Consider the following 20,628-nt stretch of genomic DNA (forward strand, 5'->3'; position numbering starts at 1 on the left):
ATAACTCCAAACAGGAAAAAAAAAAGTGTGGGGGGGTACTTTTACTGAATGATGAAATAAACAAGATGTTGTGTTCTCCTATTGTTTAATGTAGGTATTCTCAATTAACTTTCGAAACAACTCTAAGGAGTTCCCTGGTGGTGTGGTGGTTAAGAATCTGCCTGCCAATGCAGGGAACATGGGTTCGAGCCCTGGTCCGGGAAGACACCACATGCCACGCAGCAGCTAAGCCCATGTGCCACAACTACTGAGCCTGTGCTCTAGAGCCTGTGAGCCACAACTACTGAAGCCCGCGTGCCTAGAGCCCATGCTCCACAACAAGAGAAGTCACTGCAATGAGAAGCCTGTGCACCACAACGAAGAGAAACGCCCTCTCATCACAACTAAAGAAAGCCCATGAGCAGCAACGAAGACCCAATGCAGCCAAAAATAAAGAAATAAATTAATTAATTAAAACAAAAAAAATAACTCTAAAAGTGTTTTCACTTTATGAGGACATTCACAGAGGTTAAACAACATGCTCAAGGTCACACGGGTAAAAGAAGGGATTTAAAGATCTAATGCTATATCTGTAAATAAGTCCATGGTCTTTCTAGTAACCCAGGTTTCTCACTAGATCGAAAATTTCGAGTAATATAATGTACAAGTCATGGTATTTCTTCTTACAGTTAGTAAACGTCTTCAAAAGTCCTGTATATTCCCAAAGGGGGAAATAAGACAATGAAAGAAAAATGCAGTTAGAGGGTAGAGTCATCTTTGTCTCTCCTCTCTATATCTGATGTAGCTCTTCCATCATTTTGGAAGAAGGAGAGGGAAAAAGAAACAAAGAAAGAAGAAAAAGGGCAAAAGGCACATAAGTGTGGAGAAAGAAGAGCAAGAGAGGAAGAACAACAAGGGGAACAGAAGAGACACATAAGAGTGAAAAAAAGAAAAGAATAATGATAGCCAAAGAACTGGCCAAAGAGTCAAAGCCAGACAGAGACAGAGGTGGAAAGTGCAGAGGAGGAGAAAGAAATAGCCATTGAAAGGGGGGGACAGTATGGGGGTAGGAGGAAACACAAGCAGCCAGAAAGAGAAAGAGAGACAGATGACTATCAGCTACATAGTCAGCAAAAGAGGAACAGAGAGTCACAGAGACAGAGGGAAAAAGCCATACAAACAGTGGGTAATACAAACATATCTGGGGCTTTGTCAGCACCTAATCTGGTGGACAGCAGCTCAGACAATTTCTTATCTTTCTTCACCCTGATGACAAATCTCCACTATTTCCCCGCCCCTTTTGGGGGTGCGGGTGGAGGGGAGTCAGTGTAGGAGGGCCATGGAGAGTGGAAAATTAGAGGAAGAAGATGAATTTATTACTCCAGCTCACAATACGACCTTTATAAAAAAGCAATTTCAAATTCAGAAGATTCTTTAATAGACAAATCAGTGAATTGTTATACCATATGTAAAATCTAAAATGCACAAAAACTGTGGTCCTTTTTAAAAAGTAGTTGTTAAAAATTCAATTGCTTGTAGAAAACTTTGTGAAAACTATCAAAATTTCATGAATGTCCAAAAAAGGCATATGAGTAAATAAAAATAGCAACAAACAAATCACTTCCTTTAAGCTTCTTTGAAGTAACCTTTAACTGTAATAGCTAAGTAATTCTCAAGCTTTTCTGAGCAGTAAATCAGATCAAATCACTTTCTTACTTAAAACCCTATAATGGCTTCCCATTAAAATTAGGGTAATATTCACACTTGTTACCATGGACCTAAAATCTTACCTAATCCAGCTCCTTCCTACCTCTCTGACCTCACTTCCTATCACCCTCCCCATTTCTCACTATGTCACATAGCTTTCCTTCTCTTCTTTGACTACTACCACCAGCTAGTTAACATTTGAAGGCCTTACCCTTTTCCTCTACCTGGTATGCTCTTACGCTGGCTTCTCACACAGCTGGCTCCTCCTCATTCAAATCTTAGTTCATATTTCATATCATCTCAAAGTGTCTTTCCTTGATTGCCCTATAAATAACACTTATTCTACCCAAACCCCCAGGTATTCTCTATCCTGTCACCTTGCTTTTTTTTTCTATAACATTCATCAATCTATGCAAGTATTTTAATCATTTAGAAATAAAGTTGGCATATGCTTACACATGAAAATATTGATATTAGCTCTAAGGGCAATGATGCTGTTCCTTATTTACTGTTATATCCCCAGGGCCTAGGATATGGTACATAGCAGGTGCTCAAATAATTGAATGAACAAATGAAAAAGTACAGTATGATTTTATATTATAAATAAAGGATGAGTAAGAAAAAAAAAAATCCCTTGAAGGATCTTCACAAACAGCTACAGATTGTCATAGTTGAAAACTCCCAGCCCTAGAGGAATTTTAGTCTCCAAACACTCTAGGCACATGCCATACCGGCCATGGTATGAATGTTTTATACATTATAAAGCTTACTAAAACAGGAACCTTATTTTAAATTTTTGGATGTCAAATTTCTAACTACTGAATTAGGCTTAAAAATCTTTTTAATTGATAGATTTTAATTATAACAATACATATTCAGTAGTCATTGTAATAGATGCAAATCAGTACATTAATCAGATCCTCAATTCTTGAATTTAAATTAGCATTCTCAGCCCAATGTTTTGGTATATTTGTGTCCTATATGTTGCTTAGAGAAAGCCAAGATCATTTTTTATACCTATTTTATTGGAAGCATTAAAATTTAAAAAGACCCTCATTAACTAACATGCAATAAACTCAAAGCTGAAACAAATAAAATATTAAACATGAAACAGGAACTGAACAAAATGCCTATTCACACATATCTTGAAAAGTATGCCTAATAAAGAGAGAGTTTTGTGGACACATAGTACACTGCAAGCAGTAAAGCTTCCATATCACTACCCTACATTTTAAGCCTCCTCATCTTGTAAAACATGAATGATATTTACAAGCTTTCAAGTGGCCTCCTAAAGAGTAAAATCAGAGCACAGATTAAGTCATATAAGATTAGAAAAGCCTGAAGACAGAAACCGATTCGATGTTTGCTAGTCTCAAATTCCAAGGTCTGCATTTTCCTTTCCTTTGCTCGAATTCTATTCCCAGAGATACATGATATAAAGAGAAAAAATAATTGTCACTACAAGATGTTACTCCTATTTTCTTCATTTCTTCTCACTCCTGCCTTCATTAAGGACTTACTATAAGATGATGGACATGAGGCTTTTAACAAATTTAATGTGGGTATTTGGAATTAATTTTTGAAATTATCTGGCAAGCTGGCCAATGAAAAAAAGCTATAACTCTAAAAACAAAATATTCTTTCTACTACCAAAGAAACAACAAAGTCCCACCTACACTCACAGTATAAAATAAAGCATCATATATCTACATACTCTGATATAAACCTTGATGATTAGTTTATATTCAGTTAAATAAATAAAATTAGACAACCAATTTTTAAGAGGATAATATACAGCTTATGACTTTGAATTCATTTTTTAAAAAAGGTAATGTATTTTCACATATAAATTGTATAATCTCTAAAATATAGCCAAAAAAATCTTAATGTAAAATCCAAACAAGTAAAATATTATCAATTCTACTTTATTGAGGGCCAAAGCTCCTACATAATAACATGCAAGAATTTTAAATTCTTGAAAGCAAGTGTCAAGTACTATACACAATTTCCATACACAGCAGGTAGCAAAGCAAGAAAAGAACTGACACAGTTACTCTCCTTAAAAGAGACATACAATAGAGAACTGTTATACAGCGCTAGCATACTACAGATCTATGCATTAAAGATGTTGTGGCTATTAACAGTTTAAACCTTTACTGTATTTTACTAATTGGTACATAGAACTTTAAAGCTTTTGAAAGATAAAACATTCCAGTCAGTTCAATTCTCCAGCATTGTTCAAGTATTCCAAGTAGGAACAAAGAGGAAAATAAATCTGCTTTAATTGCTGAAGAATCACAGATAATAGAGATGGTTGAATACTGCAGAGGAAAGATCTTTTGTTCCTTAAACAATTTTAATAAAGAAAGATCATTCTCTATTTAAGTTTAAATGGTTCCTGTCTGCATATTAAAACTATTATAACATTCATTTCGTCTGTATTTAGTTAGTACAAGTTTTATATAGCTTGACAGTATGCGAAAATAACTTATTTTAATTGGGAGTATATTTTAGAACACAAAGTTCTGTATTTACCAATATAATTTTATTTAAAATAACTATATAATAATTGATCTGACTTGTTTTAATCAGTGTTAAATGTAAGAGTTAACTGAAGTTGTTTTAAAACTAATGACATGTCATTAATAAGAGTACAAATATTTCTATTTAAATGATCGATTAATTCTATTAATTTAATAGAATTCAGTAATTTAAGAGCATGTTTTACCCATAAAACAAGCTATTTTAATATAAGTTCAAATGCTGAGGTATACTATGTCATGTAACAGGAATATTATATACAATTTAATAATCTTCTAAACATGTAAGCAATCACTTACTATGGGGATTAATGCTACTGGTACATAATACATTTACTGATTAACCTATACCAAAAGTGCAGAAGGAAACACATTTATTTCTAGCTATACTAAGTCTTAACGTTTTTCATTACTTGAATTTTTTATATTTTCCAAAATCAATGCCCTCCCACCCTCCACACACACACACACACACACACACACCAGTACTTGAAAAAAGGCCAATTAAAGAATGGCCATTTCACTATAAAATTTACACTACCAAAATCATTAGTCATTACTTCTTCCTTAGAATTTTAAGCAATAGTATTGCTACAATCTTAAAAGCTATTCACCACTTTTCTTCAGTAGTTTGTGGGTAACGTAAAACCAACAGAGAGCAGTACATTGTAAAAAACTATTGCTGTTTTTAAAACCTAAAACTATATTGCAAACTAAGATTTATATTTAGTCAACACTTTTCTTTTTAATAGTCTCATCTAAATACAAGAATATAAATAAGCATCTGCAAAGTAAAAAACATGAAAAAACATTATTCCATATTTAGTGCAAGTCAAAGAAAAAAAACTTTCGTGCTAAACTGCCACCATGGAAGGTTCTCAAAGGCTAATATTCTTTGATGTAAAATGAAATACTACTTAGTGAATAAAACATAAAAAACTCCTGTCTACCCTTCAAAGAGACATATCCTTTGACCCGGTACTCCAGACTAAAGCCTTGAAATTTTTGCACAAGAATGCTGCGTGCGGAAAGTCCAGACAAAACAGACACTTGAGATGCTAGAAGGCTGTATAACCCCAATCGCAGACACTACTCCTTCCAATAATCTAGCAGAGATAGCGCTGCCATACACCAAAAGAAAGTAATCTCACCAAAAGAAAACTGACCCCTTAAAAAAAAAAAAAAAAAGCAAGCAGTCAAAGCAAATATAAGCCTTTAACTTAGGTTTATCTTTTTGTGCAGGTCACCTCTTAATGACCAATTTTTTAATTCAAGTTTCCAGACTTATAAAAAGTTTTCATCTATAAACTTTTAGTATTGTAGGAGGCAAAAATAACATAAAACAAATACTGGTGCTGCAAATATGGATTTATTTTGAAAGACTTGCAAAAATCATTCATTTTTAAAATTTCTTACAGTAATACAAGCAATGAAAAAATTCAAAACTTATTAAAGTGACAATAAATTTATATTAAATAACTTGCTGCTTGCAGACATTCTAAAACAGGAATATTTGTTGGCTGAATGTGTTAATAACATGTGCTTAATCAAGTAGCAATTAATTATTGCACGTATCAACAAGTAACAAACCTTTAACTGCTGTGTTATTGCTATTTGGAAGTAACTGTCAAACAGCCAAACAAAAAATTGGCAATATTCAAAACACTGACTCTATTTATTTTATATGCACACCTAATTTTTAAATAAAGATATTAATACAGACTACTTAAAACATCTAAAATATTAGGATTTTACATTAATAGTGTGTACTATCATGTAATTTTTCAAAAGAAAAAAAAAAGTTTAGAAATCGTAGCCATCATTCACACCCCATGCCACAGATTTGAGATTTACAGACAGCTAAAAAAAATTTTCCTTTCTTACATGCTTGTATGTTGAGATTGCATGTATAACTAAGTGTAACACCTTTATAAGATTTAAAACAGGTGGTGCTTAATAGTTTTTAGATAAAATAACCAAGTACCTAAATGAAAACAAACCACTGAACGTATCAATATAAACACTGAAGGATAGTGCCTGGCACACTTAAGTGCTCAGTAAGTATTTACTGAATAAATAAATGAAGAATGAAGGAAAGATAGCATATAACATAATTTTATGGAAGTAATATACTAATGTCAAACTATTAAGGCTTTTTTCACATTATTTTTATTAATAAACTGAAATCAATTCTTATTTTATCGGGGTAGTTTTTTATTTTTGTATGTTAAAAGATTAACTATAGCAGTTCATAGCTAATATAAGGTAATTGTGAAAAACAGGAATTAGTATTTTTAAAACACTTAATACAAATGATTAAAAAGCAAATCAAAAATGTACCTATGCAGGTCTAAGTTATGCTTTAGTTGCTTTGTGGGGGAGCCTTTACTCACTCTTCAAAGAGTACTGAAAATTTAACTTCTCTCTTTTGTATAATACAAGTGAATATAAAAAGACAATGTGTTCATTGGACTTGTGTATTCATCAAATGTACTGAAAGGAGACTGGGGTGGGGTGGCATAAAGAAAAAAAAGTTACTCTCTTAATAAGCACAAAGGCAAAGACATTCTTCACCCAACCTCCACAGCACAGCAGCTCCTGCCACAAAACACAAGGGCCTAGCAAACAACCATTCGTTAGCTTTCCTTGTTATCTGTAGAAGTATCACATATTTGAAAATAATAATGGTGCAACCCATGAAAGTTGCATCACGCAAAATTTTTTTTAAACACTGTGCTTCTACATAAATCAACAAGATTATTCTAAGACACTGTCATCACCTCTTTTGATATTTAACATTTTATTAGTTGCAAGAATAAATGAAAAGGATAGTTAGCAATTTATACACGAGAGAAGATATTAAGAATGACTGATTAAAAATTTACCATGTGCTCTGACATAAAATTCATTATTAGCAGTAATCCAGGTATTACTACAATTTTATTCTCTGAAGATTTGTTTTCTAACAATGTGAACATTAGGTATAGTTCTAAAATGACAGAATAGAATTATTTACACTAGAAAATGCTAAGCAGACTTTACCCCTCTACATTCTATTCCTAAAAGAAAGGATAGGATGCAAGTTGTCAATATACAACTGATGCGCAGAATAAAACGTTTTTTCTTTGTATGGTATCGACATCCACAAAACATTATAAAAATTCCTTTAATTTGTTATGTTATATATATTAAATTCTGCCTGTCAGATATAACAGTAAAAAAAAGAAAGAAAGAAAATTAAAGTTTACTTGGTGACATGCCCCTAGAGCTAATCTAATAACAGTTTAAAATAATAAGCATTATAGGGAGTTCCCTGGTGGTCCAGTGGTTGAGAATCCACCTTTCAACGCAGGGGACACGGATTTGATCCTTGGTTGGGGAACTAAGATCCCACACGCCGCAGGGCAACTAAGCCCACGTGCCGCAACTACTGAGCCCGTGAGCCACAACGAAAGATCCTGTGTGCCACAACTAAGACCTGATGCAGCCAGAAATAAATATTTTTTTAAATAATAATAATAAGCAGTATATACTTAAGATTTAAGAAATGAAACATGACGGGACAAATAAAAAAGGGTCTGAGGTTCTAGCTCTCCATGAAATCCACGTAAGAAGAAGTATGAGGACCTAAGTTTTAAGTTGCCTTACTAGACTGCTAAGATTAAAAAAAACAGAGGTGGGGCTTCCCTGGTGGCGCAGTGGTTGAGAGTCCGCCTGCCGATGCAGGGGACGCGGGTTCGTGCCCCAGTCTGGGAAGATCCCACATGCCGCGGAGCGGCTGGGCCCGTGAGCCATGGCCACCGAGCCTGCGTGTCCGGAGCCTGTGCTCCGCAACGGGAGAGGCCACAACAGTCAGAGGCCCGCATACAGCAAAAAAAAAATAATAAATAAAAAATAAGAGAACAGAGGTAATAATCCCCACCATATCCTGCACGATACATCTGAAGTATCATGAGAAATCCTGGCAACATTTTAAAAGGGATTCAGTCAAACTGGAAGGTAATCAAGATGATGAATTAATTGAAACTGATGTAAAATGAACCAAAGCCCTGGGGATGTTTAAGCCAGAAAAGAGAAGACTTAGGAAAATGATTCTCAAACATTTTGGTCTCAAGACTCCTTTACACTCTTAAATATTATGGAACCCCAATGAGATTTTGCTTATATGAGATATACCTATAGATATTTATCATACAAGAAATTAAAATGGAGAGAAATTTAAACATAAACTTAGTCTAAAATAATAATAAATCGATTATATACTAATATAAATAACATTATAAAAGTATATTTCAAAAACTAAAAATTTGAGAAGAGTAGCACTTTTGAAATCTCTAATGTCTAGCTTAATAGAAGACAGCTGAATTCTGACTTCTGTTCTTATATTCAAACTGTTGGCTAAGTTGTCTTGCTTACTATATATGAAGAGAACTCATCCCCGCACAGATATGTAATTAGAGGAGGGAGCAATATTTTAATAACCTTAATATTTTCATTCTCTCATTAAATCCATGGTTGGTTCTTGCACTTTAATTGAAAATTTTACCAGGACTTCCCTGGTGGCGCAGTGGTTAAGAATCCGTCTGCCAATGCAGGGGACATGGGTTCGATCCTGGCCCAGGAAGATCCCACATGCCACAGAGTGACTAAGCCTGTGCGCCACAACTACTGAGCTTGCGTTCTAGAGCCTGCAAGCCACAGCTACTGAAGCCCGTGTGCCACAACTGCTAAATTCCGCGAGCCTAGAGCCCGTGCTCCACAACGAGAAGCCACCACAATGAGAAGCCCACACACCGCCATGAAGAGTAGCCCCCGCCTGCCATAACTAGAGAAAGCCCGTGCACAGCAACGAAGACCCTACGCAGCCAAAATAAATAAATAAATAAATTTAACAAAAAAAAAAAGAAAAAGAAAGTTTTACCCATTCATGATTTTATAACCATCATATGTTAGTTACGGGAAATACTGGTTCACAGAAGTATGCAGATCTTCCAAATGTTAACATATTTCATTACACAGTATTTTAAAAGTCACATTCATTAATATCACTACCAGTCCCATTAGAACAGTCCTTAAGTACTGGGAAGTTGTCGAGCTCATTCAGATCAGTGGCAGAATCAAGTTCTACAAAAATTCTAATTTTCACTCCAAAGCTTGAAGTTTATCATGGGCAACACTTCCTGTAAGTGACAGGTTTATTTCTGAAAAGATGTCTGCCACGTACTGAATACTGAATAACCATAATGTGTCTGTCATCTGTTATTGTTTTTTCACCTAAAAGGTGTTCCATGAAGAAAAGGACTAGGTTCAGTTTGCAACGGCAACTCAACCATACAAGATTTTCCTTGATACAACTGTACTTCGGTATGCCGAAGAGTTTTACGCATACTTCTGTTTTGCTACATGGAACATAAAAAAGGTGTACATGCAGAATTGAGATTTTTAAAAATTAATAATTTTCACTGCTTCATCAAAGACATTAAGTGAAACTAGATTCTTTTTTAAGAAACCTCAAATGCAGGGAAGTGAAGGATACAATGACAGGTCGCACAGTTAGGGCCACTGCCTTTATTTACACTAAGGTGCTAACAGTTTTGCCACAGTTGCTTTTGTAACATACGTGTCAAAGTCAACACACTGAAAAGGGCAAATAAAGTCTTTGAATAATTATGAAAATAGTTTGACTCTGTGGGCCTTCTATAAGGGTTTTGCTCCCTCGGCCCCCCACCACTCTTTGAGAACCACTGATTTAGGACCAAAGAGCTGTTTTCAAATATACAGAAAGCTATCACGTAGAAAATGGCATGCCCCATGTATTATTAGGGCAGATCTTTTTTTTTTAAATAAATTTATTTATTTATTTTTATTTTATTTTTGGCTGCATCGGGTCTTTGTTGCTGCGTGCGGGCTTTTCTCTGGTTGTGGTAAGCAGGGGCTACTCTTCATTGTGGTGCACAGGCCTCTCACTGCAGTGGCTTCTCGTTGCGGAGCACAGGCTCTAGGCGCGTGGGCTCAGTAGTTGTGGCATGCAGGCTCAGTAGTTGTGGCTCTTGGGCTCTAGAGCGCAGGCTCAGTAGTTGTGGAGCACGGACTTAGTTGCTTGGCGGCATGTGGGATCTTCCCAGGCCAGGGATCGAATCCGTGTACCCCGCATTGGCAGGCAGATTCTTAACCACTGTGCCACCAGAGAAGCCCAAGGGCAGATCTTGAACCAATGGACATTATTTATAAAGAAACAGCTTAGCACCAAATTAAGAAACAACCTTTTCCCTTTAAAAAAACTGATGAACAGTAAAACCCACCCTTTATAGTGTACAGTTCTGTTTTTTTCTAACAAATGCATCACAAAAAATACCGGTTTTGACCAAAAAATCAACACAACAATCAAGATATAGAACAGTCCTCCATCACCCCCTAAAATTTTCTAATGCCCATTATAGTTAATTCCTCCTCCCACATCCAATCCTGAAAACCACTCATCAGTTTTTTGTTCCTGGAGTTTTGCCTGTTCTAAAATGTCAAATGAATGAAATCACACAGTATGTACGTAGCCTTGGAGTCTGGCTTCTTATTAGCATAAAGCATGCTAATAAGCATGCTAATAAGAAGCATGTTTGTTCCTAATCAGTGTGCAGAAATCCACTGACAGAGTGTTTCCAGTTACTGGAATTATTAATAAAGCTATTAAAAACATTTACATGCGGGATTTTGTGTAAACATAGATTTCATTTCACTTCGGTAAATATTCAGAAGTGAGACTACTGAATTATATGGTAAGCATATGTTTATAAAAAACTGCCACACTATTTTCCAAAATAGTTGTACTATTTTGCATTCCTATGAGAGTTCTAGTAGCTCTGCATCCTTGCTAGCATTTGGTATGGTCAGTTTTTTTAAGCCATTCAAATAAGTGTGTTGTGGGAGCTCATTGTAGTTTTAATATGCAATTTCATAATCACTAATGATGTTAAGCATCTTTTCATGCGTTTATTTCCCATCTGAGTATCTTCTGGGTAAAGTGTATGCTCATTTTTATTTAAGTTAATATCTTATTATTTAGTTATAAGTGATTTATTTTCAGATACAATTCCTTTATCAGATAACATGTTTGTCAAATATTTTCTCCCAACCTATGGCTTGTCTTTTCATTCTTTTAACAATGTCTTTCAAAGCAATTTGAAAGAAAATTTTATTTGTGAAGAAGTCCAACTTCATAATTTTTTAAAAAATAAATTATGCTTTGGTGTTATAGCTAAAAACTATTTATCCAAACCAAAGTTACAAAGATTTTCTCCTACATTTTCTTCTTCAAGTTTTACAATTTTCAGTTTTATATTTCAGACTATGAGTTTACATCTAGGGCTTTGAGTTAATTCTTAAGTATAGTGCAAGGTATGAATGAAGTTTTTTGTTATTTTTTGGTTTTTTGCATTTGGATATACAATTATTCCATCTTCATTTGGTTTTTTTTTTTTGATATATTTTTTAAATTTTTATTTATTTATTTTTGGCTGTGTTGGGTCTTCGTTTCTGTGCGAGGGCTTTCTCTAGTTGCGGCAAGCAGGGGCCACTCTTCATCGCGATCCACGGGCCTCTCACTATCGCGTCCTCTCTTGTTGCGGAGCACAGGCTCCAGATGCGCAGACTCAGTAGTTGTGGCTCATAGGCCCAGTTGCTCCACAGCATGTGGGATCTTCCCAGACCAAGGCTCGAACCCGTGTCCCCTGCATTGGCAGGCAGATTCTCAACCACTGTGCCACCAGGGAAGCCCCTTCATTTGTTTTAAAGACTATTTTTTTCTACATAAGAAACACCATTCTAATAATTATGACTGATCAGTAACATGAAGAGCAGCCTCAAAAGAAATGAGAATCAGCTGGAAATTTTTAAAACAGAAGTTTAAGAACCAGTTGTTCAGTCCAATAAAAAAAGGGCAGAACATTAAATTATCCTTCCAACTCTCACTCTATGAAGTCCCGAGAGGAGCATGTCTTAGGGAAGACTTACAGGTCTTCTTCCCTCATGTTCTCAACCCTCACCCTCCAGCAGTTCAGCTTTTATCTAGTTTATTACTAACTGAATTCCCACATCAGATTTCTCCTGAATAAAATGTTAAACAATTTTTTAGATGAAAAACAACCTGATGAAGTAATATAACTAGGTAACATCTAAAGTTATCCTTTGGTTTTAAATTCCTAAGATCCATTTTCTAAAACTAGAATAACCACTGAAATTGGTCCCCAACTAAGTTTAGTCCATATGCTTAATCACTGGGCTTTAATAGGCATACCTGTATTAATTTTAAAAATATATTATATAACAGTGTTCAATAGAAATCATAATAGCTAGTTCCCTTACCTTCCAATTAAGATTCAAGCTTCTATCCAATTTCAGATACAAATATAACAGTAGTCTATAACAGTAGTGTTGAGTAATTAATAAAAATGGTATACTAAGTTAACAAATAGGTTTACCTTATATAATAGTGACATTAAAATGCTGTTTCCACATCTCCTTTTAAAACACTCATGAGGATTTACTTCACATTTTGAAATATTTTTATCATTAATGTTGATATATACATTTTTAGAATCATTTTTTGTTCAAAATGCAAGCATAATTAACTCCAATTGCTCAATATTTCTGGAAGTACCCTTCAGCCCCTGGTCTTGTCACTATGCTACTTATTAAACTCTCCATCCAACAGTGTGTAGGAACAAGAAGACATGAAACCCCTACTGGCTATAACCCCTATGTTACCTATCTGATTACTTAATACTTTCATTTTAATATAAAACTAATTGAATGGCAAAAACTTAGGTTTGAAAATTACCTATGGGTTTCAGTTATCCATATTAAGTATCACTTCAAGAACTATGAATAGGGCTTCCCTGGTGGCGCAGTGGTTGAGGGTCCGCCTGCCGATGCAGGGGACGCGGGTTCGTGCCCCGGTCCAGGGGGATCCCACGTGCCGCGGAGCAGCTGGGCCCGTGGGACATGGCCGCTGGGCCTGCGCGTCCAGAGCCTGTGCTCCGCAATGGGAGAAGCCACAGCAGTGAGAGGCCCGTGTACCGCAAAAAAAAAAAAGAAGAACTATGAATAATTATACATAAGACTTCAACTGATTTCAACTGGACTATCACACTGACATTTTGACTACTATACTTCAAGGAAGACATAACAAAGCTAGGGAAAATCTAAAAAGGGCAACAAAATTCATTAAAACTATACAACTGATTTTAGGGGATATCATTAAAACACAAAATTCAAAGCAGTCTGTATACCTCTCTGGTATGCTTCATAGTACCTTTTTAGAGCAATAGATTGCTGGCTGACTTATTCATTTTGCAAACTGAATAGTAAGAAAAGAACTTACAAGTGCTACTAACAAACTCTCTAAAATTTGAAACTTTATTATAGACAGTAAACCTCATAATACTGGAACAAGAAAGTAATCTCTTGGGGCTTAAAAGAGATGGTCATTGGAAAAGGTAAAATAATAGTACCCTCATTAATTAATGAACATGTGGCATGTGTAAATCCTCCTCCTCTCACACACACACCTGTCTCATTTCTCTTATACTTGACTAAGCAAGTGACATTTGGGTTTTTTGTTTGGTTTTTTGGGGGGGTTTTAGGCTGAGCCACGTGGCATGCAAGATCTTAGTTCCCCAACCAGGGACCGAACCTGGGCCCTCTGCAGTGGAAGCATGGAGTCCTAACCACTGGACCATCAAGGAACTCCCAGCAAGTGACATTTGATTAACACTTGATGAACAGGTAGATGGTACCTGGATGAAGAGCTAGGGAATTGGTAAAAAGCAGCTGGGCATAATTAACTGAAATCTGAATGCCCTGAAGCAGGAAAGAAGAACAGCAAGTTCCAGGCTTGCTGTGGCTGAAGCACAGAGTGTAAAAGACAGAAGCACAAGATAAACTTAGAAAGATAGGAGTTAAATCACACAAGACCTCAAAGGCCATGATAGGATTTTAATGTTTACTCTCAGGTCAGTAAAAAACACCAAAGGATTTTACACAAAAGGATGACACAACCAGCATTTTAAAAAGACTATTCTGGTTATCTGTGGAAAGTGAATTAGAGGAAGATTAAAATATCTATGGAGATCAATTAAGAAACAGGGCAGCAATCTAGGTGAAAAATGATGGTAGCCTTGACTAGGATGATGGCAACGTCAGGAGGCAGATCTAAGAGATAATTTAAAGACAAAACCAAGCAGTCTTAGGCATAACCAGCCTTCCAAATTGTCTGTACTTATCTATTTATTTATCTATTTATATCTTTAATGGTGCAAACAGAAACTTAAGTGTGACCCATTATTTAAATTATGTTTACAGGTTGAAAATTAAGTGACAAAAGAATGTACAATTAGAAAGAGAGTAGTCAAGAAACATACCCGTATATCTGATAATTGTAAACCAGCTATAAAATGAAAAGCATGTTTATATGATTACACATTTTTACTAGAAGTCTTAGAAACTTTACAAAATTTATGCCATTGTACAATATAGGTATAAATAACAAGTTGCATCTAAAGTAACACCACACACTGAAAAATTCTATAAGTGACGATGACCAAAATTCTATCTGCTGCTGATTAACAGAAGAACCTTACTCATGTATTGTTAGTTGTAATCTCTCATGCATAATGCAGAAATAGGATGTGTGTGTGTACACACACATATATACACACAGTAACAATTACAATAATTGGCTCCAGAAAACCCAATATACTTAATTTTAGATAGTACTGGTAAGTTCTTACAACTTAAATAGGAGTGTAACTGAGAAAATTAAAAATAATATATTCATTACAAAAATAAAAATATTGATTTCTACTTATAAATGCCACAAAAATGGAAGCCTTTTGTAATTTTAATGTTTGTATATATTTGTGTAAAATGCTTAACACAAATTATCTTTTTGTAATGATTATTTCTTCTTAAAATTTATATACACTTTTCCTAGAAGAACCCAGAACACCATCTGAAAAATCTGTTATACAAAAATAACCCTGAAGGCAGAATCCTAGCAGTGTATAGTAGAGAATTCTTACCAATTTTTCATCAACCGTTATGAGTTGCGTGTCTCGAGTTTGGTCCTGTGCCAACCTCCATGTGGAAGTGCTCAGCGACCTGCAGTGAAAGACTTTAAGTTAAAAAGTGATCCATGCAATGAGAAAAGAGAGGCAGACAAATCTTACAGAAACCAGCTACTTTAACAGTATCTGTCTTATAAAACAAAAAGAATAGAAAGAAATAGAAGAGGGCACAAAAATCCTTTTTCTCCCCAATTAGTTCTGTCTGCTGAGTTTCTGGCAGACTCTCACTTGACAGTTCACAACAGGCTGTACTTTATGGCAGTCTATAGGCTCTCTGTCATAGAAGGGCCGCCAGTGACAAGAACTGTTCTGCTCTCTATGAATGCACAGTCTGTGGAAGGAAGAAAAATGCAAAGCTATATCAACACTTCTGGAATGCTGATTCCTAAATGATGGCATCAGAAAGAAAAAGAAAAATCTCCATCATATTCTTAATGGACTAAAGTAAAAGTTGTAGAATTTAATTACATAATGGTAACAAAAAGTTCCTTCACTCTAATTTCAAAACAAAAGTTTAAATAGGAATGATCTGCATGATCATTTAAACCAATGTTATTAGTTTAATCCTGTGACCCATTCACAGAATTGAATAAAGTCTGAATAGCTGAAATAGAAATATTAAGTCAGAAATAAAATCAGCACAGAATCTAACTCCTTTGTATTAGCATGGTCCCACTCTCACCCCAAGGAAATTATGAAAAGCTAACAGATTTTTTTTATTTCATGTACACACTGTAGTTTATACTAATGAATGCAATAGCCATCGATGATTGTGACAATTTAGCATTTTAGAATTTTCCAAAATATTAAACCATCCTATGTAGATTTCTCTTTAGAAAGTAAGTTAGTATACACAATTGACTTGAGTTTCCAAACCAACTGAATAGAGTATTCAATTCTTTTATTTAATGCAATATAATCAGCAATAATTCATGCAAAACTTCATGCCAAATGTTCAACTTTCAACAGCTACATTGTACACAGCTTTATAGAAAATCTACCTACTAATAACATAAAGATAACTCATAATACAAAAGGCTTTGTTTCATGAACATATATTTTTTAAAAATATCAATTATTTCCCCTAATTAATACAATCCATTATCACTATAAATACCTTGCTCAGAAATCTATCCACACAAAATACACCTACATGGATATTATTTTAAATTATTTATACAAACAGTTAAAATATATGTTCTAGTTGTTATAATACTAAAGAAGTATAATTAAGTACCTTTTAAAATCTATTTACTCTGGAAATCACTAAGAGCAATAATATGACAATAAGAACATTTTGAGTATTTATAAATAAATCCATATATTGCAAGAAAAAAGTGAGGCAATGATAAGGGAACTCAGGAAAACTTGAAATATTAGAAGTATTAGTAAATGTAGGGACTTCCCTTGTGGTCCAGTGGGTAAGAATCTGCCTTCCAATGCAGGGGACGCGGCTTCGATCCCTGGTCAGGGAACTAAGATCCCACATACCGCAGGGCAACTAAGCCCACACACCACAACTATAAGCCCACGTGCTCTAGAGCCAGTGGGCCACAACTACTGAGTTCACACACCACAACTAGAGAGCCCACGCACCACAACTACTGAGCCTGCGTGCTCTAGAATCCCCATGCCACACACAGAGACCACACACCACAACGAAAGATCCCTCATGCCACAACTAAGACCCGACACAGCCGAATAAATAAATATTTTAAAAGGAAAAGAAAATATAGCTATATTTCAAGAAAATGGAACTACCTAATTCCTCTAATGAATAGAAGTGTTAGATCAAAATAGTGGAAATTAGATTAAAACTCTGTAATCCACGAACTGTGTAATTTAAAATTATACAGTAGGTTTGACTGATTTAAACAATTTTCTTTTAAATTGTATGTTAAAATCTTATTGTACATTAGTTGTAACCCAAAGTAAATTTTTTAAAATGTTAAAGTATATATACTTTAATGGTAGATATATTTTAATAATTTTAGATTGATCTCCAACTAATCACAAGAATGAAGCTGTATGTCATTTTCTGTAAACAGATAACTATTATAAACAAATACACAGATGAAAAATTATGCTTATATTTTTATCAGCCTGTATGTAAAAGGCAACACAATAAAAGACAAAAGATGTTAAGTAAAATAATATTACCAGAAGAGTTAAAAATAAAAATAGGGCTTCCCTGGTGGCGCAGTGGTTGGGAATCTGCCTGCCAATGCAGGGGACACGGGTTCGAGCCCTGGTCTGGGAAGATCCCACATGCTGCGGAGCGGCTGGGCCTGTGAGCCATGGCCACTGAGCCTGCGCGTCCAGAACCTATGCTCCGCAATGGGAGAGGCCACAACAGTGAGAGGCTCGCGCACCACCCGTGCGCCGCAACTGGAGAAAGCCCACGCACAGAAACGAAGACCTAACACAGCCAAAAATAAATAAATAAATAAATAATTTTTAAAAATAAAGTAAAATAAAAATTTTTTGTAAGAAAAAGATAGGCTAGAATGCAAAGAAATTATAAGTAGAAATTCTTATTTATTATTTGAAACAATATATTCACATATAATTTATTTCAGAAAAATTTGCCTAAGTAAAAAACACATAATGTATATATGTATACGTATATATATGTGCATATGGGTTATATATATTAAGTCATGTGCTAAGTAGCTACTCCTGAAACACAGAGACAGCAATTCTTAAAAAACAAACCTCAGATGTGGAGAAAAATTTTCCTCCAATTCTAGATAGTTAAGGTAGCAACAGAGATCTAGAGTCAATTACAAACACAGCATTTAATTAATTATACCTACAAAATATAATCTACAGTTAATTTTAGATTAAATATGAACTATATAGCAAATATCTTTTTGTTTATTAGCCTGTAAAGAACACCACAACAGTGAAGTGGAAGAAGTAAAGAAAATATTTTTAGTCATATTAGAGTATAAAAACGTTACTAAACAAAATATAAAACCTAGAAAGCATAAAGTAAAAAATGACAGAAGCTACTACAAAAAAACTTCTAAACCAAAATAGTATAAATTAAGAATAAGACAGGTAGGGCTTCCCTGGTGGCGCAGTGGTTGAGCGTCCGCCTGCCGATGCAGGGGACACGTGTTCGTGCCCCGGTCCGGGAAGATCCCACATGCCACAGAGCGGCTGGGCCCGTGAGCCATGGCCGCTGAGCCTGCGCATCCGGAGCCTATGCTCCGCAACGGGAGAGGCCACGATAGTGAGAGGCCCACGTACCACACAAAAAAATAATAATAATAATAAGGTAACAAACAAGAAATCTTTACAACACAAAACAGTAAAGGATCAATATCCAAAATAGGTAGGGAATTCTCTGGCGGTCCAGTGGTTAGGATTCAGTGCTTTCACGGGTGGGGTCCCAGGTTTTATCCCACAAGCTGTGCAACAGGGCTAAAAAAAAAAAGTAAAAGAGCTCCTACAAATCGGTACACAGGAATAATGAGTTTCAAAGGAGGAAGTCAAACAAGAAAAAAACAAACAACCCAATTACAAATGGAAAAAGAATTTGAAGCCACATTTATCTAAAGATCTACAAATAACCAATAAGCACATGAAAAGATGCTCAACATTACTAATCACTAGGGAAATGCAAGTCAAACCTACAATGAGATATCACTTCATACCCATTAGGATGGTTAGGAAAAAATAAGCATTGGTGGAATATGGAGAAATTGGAACCCTTCTGCATTGCTGGTGGGAATGTAAAATGCAGTTGCTGTGGAAAACAGTATGGCAATTCCTAAAAAAACTAAACAGAATTAACATGTGATCCAGCAATTCCACTTATGGGTATATACCCAAAATAACTGAAAGGAGGGACTCAAACAGATATGTGTAATATTCATAGCAGCATTATTAGCAACAGCCAACAGTCAAATATTAATAATCATATTTTATTGGGCCATGTATCATAATACTAGGAAGTTAAGTGTACATACAGAAATGACTAATATGTAATGATTAGTAAATAAATGGTAATTTTATCTTGCTATTTAGTTCCCCCTTTTTTTTTGGCTGCATTTGGTCTTAGTTGGAGCACACAGGATCTTCATTGAGCGTGCGGGATCTTTTGTCTCCACACACAGGCTCTTCGTTATGGCACACAGGCTTCTCTCTAGTTGTGGTGTGCGGGTTTTCTCTTCTCTAGTTGCAGTGTGCAGGCTCCAGGGCACATGGGCTCTGTAGTTTGCAGCACGTGGGCTCTCTCATTGAGGCGCACGAGCTCAGTAGTTGTGGCGCACGAGCTTAGTTGCCCTGTGGCATGTGGGATCTTAATTCCCAGACCAGGGATCAAACCCATGTCCCCTGCATTGGAAGGTGGATTCTTTACCACTGGACCACCAGGGAAGTCCCTAGTACCCATTTTTGAGAAACTTAAAATTTTTGTTTGCTTCATGAACTTGCCTTGCTATCTACCCATTTGTTTTAACTGGTCTGTTCACATTTCCAAGTTTCTTAAGTGTCAATCTTAATTCTGAGCCCAAAGGGCTGTGACTGTTACTAATCAATTATTATTAGAGTATACAAACAATTTATTCTATTTAGTTTTTTTGTATAAGTTTCCTGTAAGACAATGAGGTATCCTGGAAATGGATATTAAGAGATCTTATTTCTAACTCTGAATTTTACTACTTACTGTTGTGTCTATGAGCAAATCACTTAACGTCTCTGCATCTCGATTTCATTTTTGTAAATGTGTAAAATGAGGACTTGCTCCTCTCTTCTTTTTCTACTGAAGAGTCTATGTGATTCTAATAAGTGGAACTGATTATAGTTCTAGTTTGTTTTAATAATTCCCTATGAAAATGCTATGGAATAACTACTCAACTCATAATCTGATTTTCTTTAAAAATCTAAGGAGTTACAACTTTCAAAAGCATATACACATTTGTTTATCCATTAATTTCATGATGAACATTTGGGTTGTTTCTGCTAAAGATATTCACGTGCAGTTTTTGTGAGGACATAAGTTTGCAACTCTTTGGGTAAATACCTAGGAACACAACTCATGGCTTATATGTTAAGACTATGCTTAGCTTTGTAAAAAACTGCCACACTGTCTCCCAAAGTGGGTGTTCCATTTTGCATTCCCACCAGCAATAAATGAGTCTTCCTATTCTCTTCATTCTCACAACAAGTGTTTGGTGTTGTCAGTTTCTTGGATTTTACCTATTTTAATAGGTGTGTAGTGGCATCTCATTGTTGTTTTAATTTTCAATTCCCTAATGACATATGATGTTGAG

General features: G+C 35.3%; 1 protein-coding gene across 3 annotated transcripts in view; it reads right to left on the reverse strand.

The window, feature by feature from the left end:
- The window catches only part of NDUFS4 (NADH:ubiquinone oxidoreductase subunit S4), a 119,174-nt gene that overhangs the window by 56,921 nt on the left and 41,625 nt on the right, over positions 1–20,628 (reverse strand). For all 3 annotated transcript variants that reach the window (XM_069540519.1, XM_060007050.1, XM_069540520.1), the window contains exon 2: positions 15,302–15,380. In XM_069540519.1, the coding sequence (XP_069396620.1) occupies positions 15,302–15,380 (79 nt within the window). The remainder of the gene's footprint in view (positions 1–15,301; positions 15,381–20,628) is intronic.

This window comes from Delphinus delphis, chromosome 3 (genome assembly GCF_949987515.2).
Source record: "Delphinus delphis chromosome 3, mDelDel1.2, whole genome shotgun sequence".
NCBI lineage: Eukaryota > Metazoa > Chordata > Mammalia > Artiodactyla > Delphinidae > Delphinus > Delphinus delphis.